The 16,560-nt window shown below is 46.9% G+C and overlaps 2 protein-coding genes across 7 annotated transcripts in view; both read left to right on the top strand.

The window, feature by feature from the left end:
• ZFYVE1 (zinc finger FYVE-type containing 1) overlaps nucleotides 1–16,560 on the top strand; it is a 63,828-nt gene that overhangs the window by 43,420 nt on the left and 3,848 nt on the right. For 3 of the 6 annotated variants that reach the window (XM_033187527.1, XM_033187529.1, XM_033187528.1), the window contains 7 exons: nucleotides 7,195–7,301; nucleotides 9,765–9,873; nucleotides 11,173–11,270; nucleotides 11,363–11,480; nucleotides 13,644–13,814; nucleotides 14,391–14,571; nucleotides 15,165–15,278. In XM_033187527.1, the coding sequence (XP_033043418.1) occupies nucleotides 7,195–7,301; nucleotides 9,765–9,873; nucleotides 11,173–11,270; nucleotides 11,363–11,480; nucleotides 13,644–13,814; nucleotides 14,391–14,571; nucleotides 15,165–15,278 (898 nt within the window). Of the gene's footprint in view, nucleotides 1–2,120; nucleotides 2,249–7,194; nucleotides 7,302–9,764; nucleotides 9,874–11,172; nucleotides 11,271–11,362; nucleotides 11,481–13,643; nucleotides 13,815–14,390; nucleotides 14,572–15,164; nucleotides 15,279–16,560 lie in introns of those variants that run through there. The other 3 variants (XM_033187531.1, XM_033187532.1, XM_033187530.1) reach the window with 3 other exon arrangements.
• Nucleotides 3,373–3,962, top strand: LOC117069374 (40S ribosomal protein S10). The gene has a single exon (XM_033187566.1). The coding sequence runs from the start codon at nucleotides 3,413–3,415 to the stop codon at nucleotides 3,908–3,910; it is 498 nt and encodes a 165-aa protein (XP_033043457.1). The 5' UTR covers nucleotides 3,373–3,412; the 3' UTR covers nucleotides 3,911–3,962.

Raw genomic sequence — 16,560 nt, forward strand, 5'->3', positions numbered from 1 at the left:
CTGGGTGTGGTTGCGGGTGCCTGTAGTCCCAGCTACTTGGGATGCTGAGACAGGAGAATGGCTTGAACCCCTGGAGGTAGAGGTTGTGGTTTGCTGAGATTGTGCCATTGCACTCTATCCTGGGCGACCAGCAAGACTCTGTCTCAAAAAAAAAAAAAAAGAAGAAATTGCAAATACTGTAAAAGTGCATGTGTGTGTATGTATATATATTTATCCTTCATAAATGAGATCATACCATTTATACTATTCTATGATTTGGTTTATTTTCACTTCTTTTTTTCCTTTCTTTTTCTTTTTTTTTTTTTTTGAGACAGAGTCTTGCTCTGTAGCCCAGGCTGGAGTACGGCGGCACGAACTTGGCTCACTGAAAATTCTGCCTCCCAGGTTTAGGTGATTCTCTTGCCTCAGCCTCCCAAGTAGCCTGGATTATGGGCACATGCCACCAGGCCTGGCTAATTTTTGTATTTTTAGTAGAGACGGGGTTTTACCATGTTGGCTAGGCTGGTCTGGAACTCCTGACTTCAGGTGACCCACCCGCCTCCTCCTCCCAAAATGTTGGGATTACAGGTGTGAGCTACCATGCCAGGCCCAAAATGCCTGATTATTTTAAATTTTAAATGCCATTAGTATACTTTAAAAAAAAGTTATTAGGCCAGGTGCAGTGGCTCACGCCTGTAATCCCAGCACTTTGGGAGGCCGAGGCGGGCAGATCACCTGAGGTCAGGAGTCTGACATCAGCCTGACCAACATGGCGAAACCCCGTCTCTATGAAAAATACAAAAATTAGCCAGGCGTGGTGGTGTGTGCCTGTAGTCCCAGCTACCCGGGAGGCTGAGTCAGGAGAATCCCTTGAACCCCAGAGGCGGAGGTTGCAGTGAGCCCAGATCGCGCCACTCCACTCTAGCCTGGGTGACAGAACAAGACTATCTCAAAAAAAAAAAGAAAAAAGTTGTTAGCTGTATCTTATTTATGAAGTTCTACCTGACTGATGCAGTACTCTATTGGATTCAAAGGGAGTTGAAGTACTACTTTTGTGTTTATTATTGACCAGGAAATGTGGATTTGGAAATGTGATGAATGAGAAGGAACAGTGTTTGGTGTGCACACACGCATGCATGTGTGTGTGTGTGTGAGAGAGAGACAGAGAGAGAGCTGTGCAGCTATTTTCTGCCCTAGTGGCTTGCCCATACATACCTGGGAGTGGTTTCCCTATTCCTCCTGCTGACAGGATCCGTTTTGATGTCATTCAGTCACACTGTTGTGCAGGCCCAGGCCCCTTTTTTTCTAGCTGGCTTATGTCCCATTTCTTGACTCCTTTGCTCAGGGTCCACGGTAGCAACAGCCCAAATACCTACAACCAGTGCATACCTGCACTGAGCAGATAAACCTGTTTACAGGAAACAAATGCTCAGGTTTCTGTCAAATAGAGGAATTAATATTCAATACTGGAATTGAATATTGAGTTAACTATGGTTGCCTGTACTTACAGTTCTGAATAATTGGGAGAACCATTTCATAGTTGAATTTGTATAGGTTTTATGTAATTTTGTCTTAATTTTTTTTTTTTTTAAGACAAGGTCTGGCTCTGTCCCCCAGGCTGGAGTGCAATGGTATCATCTAGACTCATTGCAACCTATGCCTCCTGGGCTCAAGCCATCCTCCCACCTCAGCCTCTCAAGTAGCTAGGACTAATAGGCACATGCCACCATGCCTGGCTAATTTTTGTATTTTTTGTAGAGACAGGGTTTTTGCATGTTGCCCAGGCTGGACTCGAACTCCTGAGCTCAAGGTATCTGTCTGCCTTGGCCTCCCAAAGTGCTGGGATTACCAGGAGTGAGCCACTGTGCCCAGCCTTTATGTAATACCTTCTTTAACCTCTGATCTCTAAATGTAGAAACTCTTGACGTTCCAATTCTGTCACATCGGGAAGCATTTATAAAGTATTTACAAAGTTATATTTTGTTGGGGTGTGATGTCATTGATTACAGAAGTGTGTCTATTTCGAGTCAGGAAATTCACTGCTAGCCCTTGATGACTGGGGCCAGCCCTACAGATACAATAGAAAGAGCCACACTGTTGTCAAGGCAACTGAAGTTCAAGATCATCTGGTCTCCAGGCAACCTTTTTCAGACTTGCCTCAGATGCTTTCCCAAGCTTTCTCGGGGTAGGTGGGCCCTTCTCTGTCTTTCTCTTCCAGCTTTGGGATCTCAGGAGGAGGAGAGCCCAAGAAACTGTGGAATGATATGAGGTTTGGAATTTTTGAACCTGCTGATAAGTATATGGATCAGGTGGTATGTAAAGAAAAATCAGGGCTGGGCACAGTTGCTCACGCCTGTCATCCCAACATTTTTGCAGGCTGAGGCAGGTAGATCACTTGAGGTCAGAGGTTTGAGACCAGCCTGGCCAACATGGTGAAACCCTGTCTCTACTAAAAATACAAAAAATCAGCCGGGTATGGTGGCACGTGCCTGTAGTCCCAGCTACTTGGGAGGCGGAGATTGCAGTGAGCCACGATCACGCCACTGCACCCAGCCTGGGCGACAGAGTGAGACTCTGTCTCAAAAAAAAAAAAAAGAAAAAAAGGAAAAGTTAATTAGATTCTAAAGGAGGAAAGTCTCTCCCTACCCTCGTATCTAAAACATGCTGACGTTGTATTTTTTTTTTTTTTTTTAAACAGTTACTGTTACTTTCCCACACTCTTGATTCTTGTAAAGCGTCCTAAAACTTGTCAAGGTCTGATTCATTAGTCAGGCTGTGACTTGTGAACGAGTGAGATGCTTGTTCTCTTACCTCATATGCAAGAGTGTGGGTGGCCAGCATCTGAAGGCTGGCTTGCCTGGAGTTCTTCTCTTTCTTATGTCATAAGAGGTTGCCTGTTACCTTGGATAACATAAGCCAACCGTTAATTTGTCTAGGGCAGGGAACAATGGCATATGTACTGTGGCAAATCAGGCTGTAGATTGTTTCACACCTTGCCTTGAGATACTTACACATGCCCCCATTTCTCTGAAGAACTTTCAGAGAAGTGAACCAGGTCACTTGGGTTGAAACAGTAAGAACCTTATGCTGAATTGGATCCTAATTTCCCATTTACTGGGGGTTGGCATCCTCTGTGAATTCAGCCCAGCTGTTGCACTCATGCCAAATTTGATATTATTTGTCCTTAGGAAAACCAATACTTAGGCTTGCCTTTCAGGTTACCTGTTTAAAAGAAAAACTCTGAGGCTAAAAATTGCTATTCTTGGCTGGGCGCGATGGCTCACGCCTATAATCCCAGCAGTTTGGAAGGCTGAGTCAGGAGAATGGCTTGAGTCCAGGAGACCAGCCCAGGCAACATAGTGAGACCCTGTCTCATTTAAAAAAATGGAAAAAAACCTTTCCAGCCCCGGCCCCGGACCCTGCAGCTGAGGAGATGTTGATGCCTAAGAAGAACCGGATTGCCATTTACGAACTCCTTTTTAAGGAGGGAGTCATGGTGGCCAAGAAGGATGTCCACATGCCTAAGCACCCGGAGCTGGCAGACAAGAATGTGCCCAACCTTCATGTCATGAAGGCCATGCAGTCTCTCAAGTCCCGAGGCTACGTGAAGGAACAGTTTGCCTGGAGACATTTCTACTGGTACCTTACCAATGAGGGTATCCAGTATCTCCGTGATTACCTTCATCTGCCCCCGGAGATTGTGCCTGCCACCCTACGCCGTAGCCGTCCAGAGACTGGCAGGCCTCGGCCTAAAGGTCTGGAGGGTGAGCGACCTGCGAGACTCACAAGAGGGGAAGCTGACAGAGATACCTACAGACGGAGTGCTGTGCCACCTGGTGCCGACAAGAAAGCCGAGGCTGGGGCTGGGTCAGCAACCGAATTCCAGTTTAGAGGCGGATTTGGTCGTGGACGTGGTCAGCCACCTCAGTAAAATTGAAGAGTATTATTTTGCATTGAATAAATTTACAGCCAAAAAACCTTAATAAAAAAAAAAAAAAAAAAAATGGAAAAAAAATTTTTTTTTCCTATTCTTTCTTTTTTTAAAAATAATAATTGATATTTTTTGGTGTTCCCTATACCTTCTATAGTGATTTCTATATTCCTTAGCTGTCTCCTCTTTTTTTTCTTTCTGTATCATCTCATAGATACTTCAGTGTCTTGGCCAGGCACGGTGGCTCACGCTTGTAACCCCAGCACTTCGGGAGGCTGAGTTGGGTGGATCACTTGAGGTCAGGAGTTCGAGACCAGCCTGGCCAACATGGTGAAACCCTGTCTCTACTTAAAAAAAAAAAAAAAAAATTGTCCAGACATAGTGGTGGGGTCCCGTAATCCCGGCTACTTGGGAGGCTGATACAGGAAAATCGCTTGAACCAGGAGGCAGAGGTTGCAGTGAGCCAAGATCAAGCCACTGCACTCCAACCTGGGTGATGGAGTGAGACTCTGTCTCAATAACAAAACAAAAACAAACAAAAAGTATTGGGTCTTGGTGGCATGTGCCTGTGGTCCAGCTACTCAGGAGGTTGAGGGAGGAGGATTGCTTGGGCTTAGGAGGGTGTTGCTGCAGGGAGCTGTGAACATGCCACTGCTCTCCAGCCTGGGTCACAGAGTGAGACTCTGTCTCAATAAAAAACCTCCCTTTTCCCATCAGGCTGAGGCAGGAGAATTGCTTGAACCTGGGAGGCAGAGGTTGCAGTGAGCCAAGATCATGCCATTGCACTCCAGCCTGGGTGACAGGGCGAGTTCTGTACATATCTGTTTGAGAAACAACCTGGAAAGTTATTGGTAATTTGGCCAGTTAGGGAGTAGTTAGCCTTAAATTTGAGAGGACCTTTGGGGATGGGATGAAAGCAGCCTAGGGCAAAGGCAGGGCCAAGAGAGGAGGAGGGCAATGGTTGGTTTGTGAAGGGGAGTTGGTACGGTGCACTTATTCCGGCAGTTCTAGCTGAGTACCTGTTAGTACCTTTGCCAGGATTTGGAGGAGGATGCAAAGGTAGGAAGCTGCTTTCACAGAATATATGATCTAGTCTTGGAGATAAAATACAGCAGGCCCATAGCTTTGCATCATTGCCTAATTACTTAATACCGAGTTACAGTATTGAGTACAATGGGCCTTCAGAAAAGGCAGAGAGTGATATGGTTGAAGAGGCTTCCTTCACTGGAAGAGGTGAGACTGCAAATATCCGTGAAGAATGGGTCTCATGCAGAAGCAGGAGAGAGAACGCTGTATAGGCCAAGATGTATAGGCCGACTTGTAATTCCACTTGCCTTGCTTCTCATTCTCAGCATTTCTATATATTCATTAATACCCTCTTTCAAGATCTTCATGTTTTCACTTTTTTTTTTTTGAGACGAAGTCTCACCCTGTCACCCAGGCTGGAGTGCAATGGCATGATCTTGGCTCACTGCAACCTTCCTCCCTGGTTCAAACGATTCTCCTGCCTCAGCCTCCTGAGTAGCTGAGATTGCAGGTGCCCGCCACTACACCCAGCTAATTTTTGTATTTTTAGTACAGATGGGGTTTCACTATGTTGGCCAGGCTGGTCTCGAACTCCTGACCTCGTGATCCGCCCACCTCGGCCTCCCAAAGTGCTGGAATTGCAGGCATGAGCCACTGTGCCCAGCCCCATGTTTTGACTCTTTACCAAAGTACCCCCAAGAAGTATAGGACTTATGCATTATTTGTCAGACCACTTTTTTGTTGTTTGAAGTGCAGGGTTGCCGCTTGGTCAGCCATCGCTGACAGACGGTGTTCTATGGCCTCTGCAGTAGCCCTGCAGGACCTGAATGAGGGTGTCCTCAGGTGAGTTGTGTACCTTCAGTTTGACCCACTCGTTGCCACTGTTCTGGTCCTGCACCTGACCTGACTCAACATTGATATTATGTGCCTTTGTAGGGACTTGAGTTTGCAACTCCTGGTGCATTGGAAACAGGAAAAGGAACCTTGCATAAGAAGTTCTAATTGTTCAGCTGGGCACAGTGGCTTATACCTGTAATCCCAGCACTTCGGGAGGCCGAGGCGGGTGGATCACCTGAGGCCTAGAGTTCAAGACCAGCCTGGCCAACATGGTGAAACCCCATTTCTACTAAAAATACAAAAAATTAGCTGGGTGTGGTGGTGGGCGCCTGTAATCCCAGCTACTTGGGAGGCTGAGGCAGGAGAATCTCTTGAACCCAAGGGGCAGAGGTTGTGATGAGCCGAGATCACACCACTGTACTCCAGCCTGGGCAACAAGAGCAAAACTCCATCTCAAAAAAAAAAAAAAAAAAGTTCTGATTGTTCTTAGTTTAAAACCTAACCTGCCCTTTTTCCAGATCTCATTTAAAATTCTCTTCTGCCCTTTTACTGAAGGAAGTAACATCTTGTCCTTTTGTTTAGGCTCCTTTCCCTTATTTTCCCTTGAATAATGCCTGACTGCCTCACACTGGGGCTGGGCTGAAAGTTAGAAGCTTGGAGCAGCATGTACTTAATGATTTCTAAAGCATGGAAAGTGCCTGTCTGTAATTAGCCTGAGGAATACTTTCAATATCCAGTAATAAGTGAAGATAGGGTTAGGAATGGAAGCTACATTTCAACCTGAAATTTTCAGTTTGCTTTGTGGATATGTTATCTTCTTGGCATTTATTTTGGCCATTTGCTGTCCTTTGGGTAATGTCTGTTTTGGGGGTTGGTAGAGTTGATAAATGACTGGCAAACACTATAATCATTCTTCTTGTTTTCTTTTTTTTCTGCTGACATTTTTCCTACTTTGAGTTTGTCTATGGCCTAGTAAACTCCAAGTGAGTGCCTGTGGTTATAACTGGGATAGAAGCCCAGGAAACTCTCAGATCACATCTAGGCTCTGCCTGTGGCTTAAAGAGGAGCTGTCCTCATGAGTCTGGGTTTCTTGGTCCCAGCCTCACATAGATGAAATGGGCATTAGTCATTATTTGTGGTGGTCTTGAATAAAAAACTGAGTGGTGTGAGGTGTTTATCACCTGCAAGGCATTTAGGGGAGAACAGTAACTTTGCTTATCTTGACCTCTTGGGGAATGGGCTGGTTCTTTGTAAGGATTCCTGTGGTAAGGACTGATGGGAGTTGGTAAGGTCAAGGGTAATGAGCAGAAGTTACTAGATTTCCTTTGTGCCTGTGTTGCTTGTACGGTGCCTGCAGTAGGGGGCCAAAGTGCAGAGCTCTCTGCCGAGTGCCATCACATGTCACCTTCCCTCCTTGGCAGGCACTGAGCGACCGCTTCAGCGGTGAGATCCCTGATGACCAGATGGCGCACAGCTCCTTTTTTCCAGATGAGTACTTCACCTGCTCCTCCTTGTGCCTCAGCTGTGGGTAAGTAAGGCTGCTCCCGACCCCCCACCCCATACCTTGAGAATAGAGCCTTTGAGTGGTGCTTCCTAGACTTCGGTGTGTATGCACATCCCCTGGCTCTTGCTGAATTACAGGCTGTGATTTAAATTATCCAAAATGGTACACTCCCATCCTGGTGGTCTAGGAACCACACTTCTGAGGTAGCAGGAGCTTGAAGGACACATGGTTGTGTAGAATCTCCTGGAAACTCCAACTGGTATAGACGTGAGACGGACCAGCTTCTTCTGGGAGACTGTTAGGGCAGAAAACTTTGGGTTGCCTGCTTTTCTGTGTTTCTTCTACCAGAGCTTCCAGTCACTTACTCCTAGTATTCCAGTTATTCAGGTGATATTTGAGTGCCCCCCTGTGCAAAGTACTATGGGTAGGATTCCTTTCACTATGAGAGCAAATGTTTAGAGCACATTAGAATTTTCTGGGGAGCTTTCAAAATTACCGAGGCCAGGGCACCACCTTCTGGGATTCTAACTGAGTGGGCTGCGTGTAGGACCTCTGCACTGGTAGGTTAAGATGCCCCTCAGAGGATTCTAAACTGCAGCCTGAGCTGAGGACATTGAGTTGGGACAGTACTTCTGAAACTTCCATTGCATATGCATCACCTGGAGATTCTGTTGAAACGCAGATTCTGAATCAGGTCTGGGTGAAGCCTGAGATTCTGCGTTTCTGTCAAGCTCCTGGGCGATGGCTGTGCTGCTGGCCTGTGGACCGCGCTTTGTTACACTTAGAGCAGTGATCCACACATTTTAGCATGCATCGGAAAAACCTGAAGGGCAGGATCACTGGGCACCCTCCACAGTTTCTCATTCAGTAGGTCTGAGGTAGGGCCTGGGAGTTTGCATTTTAATAAATGTAGTAAATTCTTAGGTGATGCTGATGTTGTTCCTGGGGACCAGCCTTTGAGGATCACTAGGTTAGTTTGAACTGTTGATGGCTGTTAAATCAGTGTGGTGACTTCACTGATGGGCCCCAGGGGATTTAAATGCATTATGTTGAGGTCAGATGGCAATCTCCACGTCCTGTAGACAGTCCCTCCCACTCTCTTCACTACCAAATTGTCTTCACTCCTACCAGAACCAGTGCCCCTGTCCTGCACACTTGCCGTTTTACAGAAGTAGACCTGATCTACATCTGTTATGAATGGTCATTTCACTTTGAGTCCTGTAGGCCACCTGCTGCATGCAGAACCACCTCTGGCCTTGGTGAAAAAAAGACCTGGCTCTTGGATTATACAGCCTGGGCAAGGGAGGACTAAGGATTATCTTGGAGAGTTCAGCTTGGAAAGGGGCGAGGGATGTTAGTTGCCAGTGTGACTTGCCTTCCTTTTTGCATGCCCCATGAGCCTAGAGGCTTAAGCACTGTTGGGTCATTGCTTTCCTAATGTGAGCCTCCTCAGGATTTCTGGAACTTTCCCATTGGAATCATAGTGAAATTCTAAAGTCCTGATCTCTGTTTTTGCATTGTCAGGATGGCAGAGCTCACTGTTCATTTGGAAGGCTTGTTCAACCTAAGCCTCCCCTTAAAGCATTGCCAAATTTTGGGGTTGGTTTTCATTTTGCATCTTGGCAGCCTGTTCTGGGTAAAATGTTCCATTTCATCTTGTTTGGATTTTTTGAGTCTTCTGAGAGCCATTCATGTTTCCTCTCTGGTCAAGTTGGTATCTTCTGGCTCCTCCATTTCTGCTGAGGGGACAGGTAGTTTTTCCAAGAAGAGATTTCTGGGGTTTTTTGTTTGTTTGTTTTTGATATGGAGTCTCGCTCTGTTGCCCAGGATGGAGTATAGCAACGTGATCTCTGCTCACCGCAACCTCCGCCTCCTGGGTTCAAGCAATTCTCCTGCCTCAGCCTCCTGAGTAGCTGGGATTACAGGCATGCACCACTATGCCTGGCTAATTTTTTTGTTTTTTTAGTAGAGATGGGGTTTCTCCATGTTGGTCAGGCTGGTCTCGAACTCAGTGCAATCCCCACCTCCTGGGTTCTAATGATTCTTGTGCCTCAGCCTCCCAAGTACCTGGGACTACGGGTGCCCGCCACCATGCCCAGCTAATTTTTGTATTTTTGTTAGAGACGGCATTTCACCATGTTGGCCAGGCTGGTCTTGAACTTCTGACCTCAAGTGATCTGCCCCCCTCGGCCTCCCAAAGTACTGGGATTACAGACATGAGCCACTGTGCCAGGCTGAGATTTCTTTTTCCCCTGTGTCCTCATACAAGGATAGTAGTCGCTGTACCTGTGTAGTGCTGTTGATTGCAAGTGTAACACAGAGGCATGTGGGTTTCCGGCTACCCTTTCTGTGTGCAGCATCTGAGGCCCAGTTAGTAATCAAGGTCTGGTCTTAGCCTTGTGCCTGGCTCAGGGTCAGACTGTTCTGTATAAGTGGCACTGGCTCCTATTTTAGCCATCTCATTGTCAATCTTTGGACTTCATTCAGGGTTGGATGTAAGAACAGCATGAATCATGGGAAGGAAGGAGTGCCTCATGAAGCCAAGAGCCGCTGCAGATACTCCCACCAGTATGACAACCGAGTGTATACTTGCAAGGTGAGTCCTCTGAGCTCCTCCCTGTGTCAGCAGCGGGCTTGCTGACCACCCTCTCTTTGGCAAGACTATCTTGGGGTCATTTTTTGCTGCATGCCGAAGTATTTGATATTCAAATAGAATATTTCTGGAACTTCTCTCCAGCTCTAACAAAAAGCACTCACATGTCCTCATTGGTGAGAGTCCCTTTGTTTACTGTTTTAAGCTTATTTTCTCCTCATTCTGTTGAGCTTGTATGTAAGGGTCATTTACATCGAACATTCATTCTTTTTTTTTTTTTTTGAGACAGAGTCTTACTCTGTCAGCCAGCCTGGAGTGCAGTGGCACAATCTCGGCTCACTGCAACCTCCATTTCCCAGGCTGAAGCAGTTCTCCTGCCTGAGCCTCCTGAGTAGCTGGGATTACAGACATGTGGCAACATGCCCAACTAATTTTTGTATTTTTAGTAGAGACGAGGTTTCTCCATGTTGGCCAAGCTGGTCTCGAACTCCTGACCTCAGGTAGTCTGCCTGCCTAGGCCTCCCAAAGTGCTGGGATTACAGGTGTGAGCCACCGCGCCCGACCTTCTGAGACAGAGTCTCACTCTGTCGCCAGGCTAGAGTGCAGTGGCGTGATCTTGGCTCACTGCAACCTCCACCTCCCGGGTTCAAGTGATTCTCCTGCCTCAGCCTCCCGAGTAGCTGGAACTACAGGCGCTCCCCACTATGTCTGGCTAATTTGTGTATTTTTTTAAAAATAGAGATGGGGTTTCACCATCTTGGCCAGGATGGTCTTGACCTCTTGACCTCTTGATCCGCCCGCCTCAGCCTCCCAAAGTGCTGAGATTACAGACATGAGCCACCGCGCCCTGCCGAACATTCATTCTTAAGAGCAGAAGTGCTCTTCAGGACACTAGGACACTAGTGTTGTATTGTCCTCCTGTCTGTGACAGGTATATAATTTAAACCCGGTTTCTGGGCCCAGGATGGACACACACTCAGTTCATTACCATTCTGGGGAATGACTTCTTTAGAGGAATGAACCTTCTTCTGAGGCGCTAACTCCAGAGTCTGAAAGTCTCTCAGCTGGTTTGGTTTGTGGAGAGTTGGGATGGATGTGGGGGGTGTGGTGTACATAGGAAAAGCTAGCAGAAGGCTGGGCATGGCAGATCACACCTATAATCCCAGAACCTTGGGAGGCTGAGGCGGGCGGATCGCTTGAGCCCAGGAGTTCGCGACCAGCCTGGGCTGGTAAAACTCTGTGTCTATTAAAACAAACAAACAAAAGACAAACAATAAGCTAGCAGAGTGTTTCCTGTTTCAGGCCTGCTATGAGAGAGGCGAGGAAGTCAGTGTAGTGCCCAAAACATCTGCTTCCACTGACTCCCCCTGGATGGGTCTCGCAAAATATGCCTGGTCTGGGTGAGTTTAAAAAACATGGCTAAAGGTTTTCTAGTCTGTTTGTCTCCCCAGGCACCTGGCTGGGTAACCGTATTGATTTGCCTTTCTTGTAGGTATGTGATCGAATGTCCTAACTGTGGCGTGGTCTATCGTAGTCGGCAGTACTGGTTTGGAAACCAAGATCCTGTGGATACGGTGGTGCGGACAGAGATTGTGCACGTGTGGCCTGGAGTAAGAACTGTTGGATTTCTCTATTTTCCTTTATCTCGTGTCGTTCAGTTTTTCATGTGTGTAGAAAACCGGAGCCTGCTTAAAATTAAGGTTAGCCATGAATTTCAGAATGTTGGTGGTTTAGAATGGCATGATCTGGAGAGCTTTTTTGTTCTCTAGACCTTTAATTGTTTTTATTTCTTCTTGCATATATATTAGAAGTACAACTTTAAATGAAATAAACCAAAAATCTATAGTTTTACTCCTTTGGCAAATAAAACATTTTTTCATGTTCTAGTCGTTCATTTTCTATATGTGTATGTTTTTCTAGGTGCAAATATAATTTACATGCCTTTTTTCTGTTTTTATTCTCATAACGCTATTTTATTTAGTTTTATTTGCACCTTTTAAAAAAATCATTAAAATGCTAGTGACCATTTTTGTGTAAAAAAGCCTTTTTTTGTTTTAGGAAATTTTCTTGAAGTATATTCTAAGAAGTGGGATTCCTATAGACCCTTAATCTTTTTTTTCTTTTTTTTTGAGACGGAATTTCGCTCTTATTCCCCAGGCTGAAGTGCAATGGTGAGATCTTGGCTCACTGCAATCTCTACCTCCCGTTCAAGTGCTTCTCCTGCCTTAGCTTCCCAGGTCACTGGGATTACAGGCATGACCACTGCACCCGGCTAATTTTGTATTTTCAGTGGAAATGGGATTTCTCCTTGTTGGTCAGGCTGGTTTCAAACTCCCCACCTCAGGTGATCCGCCCAGCTCGGCCTCCCAAAGTGCTGGGATTACAGGCGTGAGCCATGGTGCCCAGCCTAATGATTATTTTTTAATTTGATTTTTGAATTCCAGATGTCAGAAATATAAATCTGTTTATGAGGCAGTGATATCATGCTTTCATTCTGCATTAAATCACTGTTCACACTTAGCGTTGTCCATAAATCACAACAAATCCAAAACCTTTTCCTTTCATGCGAAAAAGACAAGTGATTTTCCCTGAGGGACTTATTTGACTCTGCGACATTGTCCTCACTGGGTGATTCCTAAAGCCACCGTTCAGCCTAGTCCTACCTGCAGGTCCCCTCCTGAGCTTTCCTGGATCCTATAGGTACCATAAAACTGAAGATTTCCTTATTTTTCTCCTCCTTTTTCTAATTTTCAGGCCCACTGAAATCTGTTACTGTATAGTAGTCTCATTATTGGAGCCCACCTCCTTGGCATAATGGTTTATGCCATTCTGTCCCAAGGATTTAACATGGCCTTATAGTACGAAAGTAAAGGTGATAAGATAGTTTATATTCCAGGAAAACAGGACTGCAGTAATTTACTGTCAGGTCACATTCCTCACAGTCCTTGAAATTAGGGAGGATACAGATGTCTTCCCTGCTGTTTGTTTGCTCGTTCATTCCTTCCTTCATTTATTCATTATTTCAGCATACATTGTTGTGTACCTTATGCCCAGCATTGAGCTAGTTACTTTGCAAAATACAAAAAAAAATGAAAAAGAGTTATTGTCAGGGAGTTCAGAGTTTAACAGGGAGTCAGATACATAAATGGATATTGTACTTAGACACACAGAAATAGGATTCCTAGAGATGTCCAAGTATTAGAAGAACTGAGAGGAAAGATTCTTAACTAAGCCTGCGGTGGGGGGCCTCCTGAAGGAGGTGTCATCTCCTGCATTATATGGGCTTAGTAAGTCCTAAATTGAACAGCTACACATCAAATCTTTTTTTTTTTTTTTTGAGATGGAGTCTCGCTCTGTCGCCTAGGCTGGAGTGCAGTGGTGCCATCTCGGCTCACTGCAAGCTCTGCCTCCCGGGTTCACGCCATTCTCCTGCCTCAGCCTCCCGTGTAGCTGGGACTACAGGCGCCTGCCACCATGCCCGGCTAATTTTTTTTTTGTATTTTTAATTGAGACGGGGTTTCACGGTGTTAGCCAGGATGGTCTCGATCTCCTGACCTTGTGACCCGCCCGTCTCGGCTTCCCATACACATCAAATCTTATGGTCGCTTTGGAGAGAATAAAGCCAAGGGATTCCTGGTGTCTCCGTTCTTCCCTGCCAGGGAGTTAATGGTTCTGAGTTGGCCACGGTGAGAGTGCAACTCACCAAACATCCCTCTTCCTCCTTCCTTTCACTCCCTTCTCAGAGCATGATGGAAGCCTGCTTTTCATTTCAGACTGATGGGTTTCTGAAGGACAACAACAATGCTGCCCAGCGCCTGTTGGACGGGATGAACTTCATGGCTCAGTCAGTGTCTGAGCTTAGCCTTGGACCCACCAAGGCTGTGACTTCCTGGCTGACAGACCAGATCGCCCCTGCCTACTGGAGGCCCAACTCCCAGATTCTGGTATGGTTTGGCAGGATGCCCCTCCACCCCTGGCACAGCCCATCCTGCCTAATGCCGCTTTGCCCTGTGCTAAGCTTATTCTGTGAGGGAGATGGAAACATTTTCTGCCAGTGCCGTGAGCTCTGTGAGTACTGGGAAGGGGAGGAGTCGTTGAGGCAGCCAGTTTTCTCTTTGTCCATTGATTTCCCTTCGTGTTTTCTTGCAAGTATTTTCTCTTTGGTGAGTTTGTTTCCTTGTGTGTGATGACCAGTGAATATTGCTTAGATATGTGAGAATCTGGAGGAAAAAAGGTCTTTAGAGGTTATTTAGGGTCATCGTCAGCTTGACATTAATGCTACAGCATCCATAGCAAGAGAGCACCCAGCTTCAACCCAGACACTTAGTGAAAGGAAACTCACTGCCCACCAGGCTTCCTTTTCACTCTCAGATAACGCGGTACTAGAAAGCTTTTGTCCTTGTTGAGCTAACACCACCTGCCTTAGTTTCTGCTTGCTCCAGGGTCTTGTTGACTTTCTCAGCTGAGCAGACATGGACCATACCTCCCTGCCTCTGTGTTTTGTTTTGGGCTTGGAACAGAGCTGCAACAAGTGTGCGACGTCCTTTAAAGATAACGACACTAAGCATCACTGCCGAGCCTGTGGGGAGGGCTTCTGTGACAGCTGCTCATCAAAGACCCGGCCAGTGCCTGAGCGGGGCTGGGGCCCTGCGCCGGTGCGGGTGTGTGACAACTGCTACGAAGCCAGGAATGTCCAGTTAGGTAATGTGGGGCCTGGGAGCTGCAGGGGTGGAGGGGAGAACCTCCCACCTTGGCCCTGGGTGCTAAGAACTGGATATCCAGACACCCCAATCCCGCTTCTACCCACATCTCCCTTGTGAGAGCACTTCTGGTCTCGACCAGTCAGCCTCTAAGCTCCTTGTTAACAGCGTCCTATGGGTGCTGTTCCTCAGGGGCTCGAACCTGTCCTGTGTTCTCAGCTGCAGAGGTGCTTCTGGGGGAAGGGAATGCACACATAGCAACTGAGTTCTGAAAAGGCTGCAGTATTTACCAGAGATGGCTTAGACCAGTCTTCTCCTTTGAGAACATTCTAGTTTTTGCTCCTAGAACCTTTCTGCCTTAATTTAAAAGGGTGATAAAGGAGCCCTGGAAGGTTGCAGATAAAGGACTAACAGATGTCATCTAATTTCAGGGTCTGGGCCGACCTGACCCACAGCGCAGACCTTTGCAATAGTTGCAGGACAGCACAGTGGTGTCTGGGATCAGAATCCAGAAGCATTCTGCTGTTGGTCCCTGAGTTTTCCATTTGGGAGAGGACTTAGAGGTGACAGCTTTTCCTTTATTATTGTCTACAGCTATTACCGAGGCACAGGTGGACGATGAAGGTGGAACACTCATTGCTCGGAAGGTGGGCGAAGCCGTGCAGAACACTCTGGGAGCTGTGGTGACAGCCATTGACATACCACTAGGTGGGCCTGGCAGTGCTTCTCTTGGGTGTAGCGGATGTGGGTTGAGGGGTTTCGGGTGCCCTGGGCTCTCACTTTGTAGAGGCTTGCCAACCTATATTGAGATGGGCGGTAAGGAATCAATTACACAATGCCATACATTTGCTTACTTCTGCTGAATGCCTTAGTAGTTTCATGTTTATTCCTGGAGGCCATATTCTCTTATAGCATCTAGTGCTGTGTAACAAGCTACCTTAAAATGTAAAGGCTTAAAACAACCATTTTTGATGTCTTTGTAGGTCTAGAAGTCAGGAAGGGTAATTATTCAGCTCCAAGTGGCATTGCCTCTAGTTACTACCTGATATTCCAGGGTGGCAGCTGGAGTGGTCTGGTCTCAAGGGTGCAAGCTGACCTCACTTACAAGCTGGGTGCCTTGGCAGGGACAGTTAGGTTGTGTGTAGCAGAGACTCACCCGCTCTGTGTATCTTCCAGGCCTCTTCAGTGGTTCCTCTGGCACTTCTTAAGTGATGTCAGGGTTCCAGGAGCTAATGTTCCAAGAGACAGAAAGTGGAAGCTGCCCATCTCTTTTTTTTTTTTTTTTTTCGAGATGGAGTCTCACTCTGTCACCCAGGCTAGAGTGTAGTGGTGCGATCTTGGCTCACTGCAACCTCTGCCTTCTGGGTTCAAGCGATTCTCCTACCTCAGCGTCCTGAGCAGCTGGGATTACAGGCACGTGCCACCATGCCCAGCTAATTTTTGTATTTTTAGCAGAGACGGGGCTTCACCATGGTGACCAGGCTGGTCCCAAACTCCGACCTCAAGTCATCCACCCACCTCTGCTTCCCAAAGTGCTGGGATTACAGGCGTGAGACACTGCGCCTGGCTAAAGCTGCACATCTCTTAGGGCCTAGGACTGCAGACGGGCACTTCTGCTGTCATCTCCTGGAGTCTGCTGCAGTCACAGGGCTTGCCTAGATTCAAGGGAGGGGGCAGGAGTGTCAAAGATGGAAAGTGGGTCAAAGATTCTATGGCTGTCTTTAGTCTGTCACACCAGCCAGACTGTTAGTTTAAGATTTAAAATAGCTGGCCAGGCGCAGTGGCTCAGGCCTGTAATCCCAGCACTTTGGGAGGCTGAGGCAGGCGGATCATGAGGTCAGGAGATCTAGACCATCCTGGCTAACACGGTGAAACCCCATCTCTACAAAAAAATTAGTCGGGCGTGGTGGCAGGCACCTGTAGTCTCAGCTACTCGGGAGGCTGAGGCAGGAGAATGGCGTAAACCCAGAAGGCAGAGCTTGCAGTGAGC

Source organism: Trachypithecus francoisi, unplaced genomic scaffold (assembly GCF_009764315.1).
Source record: "Trachypithecus francoisi isolate TF-2019V2 unplaced genomic scaffold, Tfra_2.0 Lachesis_group3, whole genome shotgun sequence".
In the NCBI taxonomy this organism is placed as follows: Eukaryota; Metazoa; Chordata; class Mammalia; order Primates; family Cercopithecidae; genus Trachypithecus; species Trachypithecus francoisi.

What these genes read in the sequence shown, in the direction of transcription:
- LOC117069374 (XM_033187566.1), top strand. Translation starts at nt 3,413, where the DNA reads ATGTTGATGCCTAAGAAGAACCGGATTGCCATTTACGAACTCCTTTTT.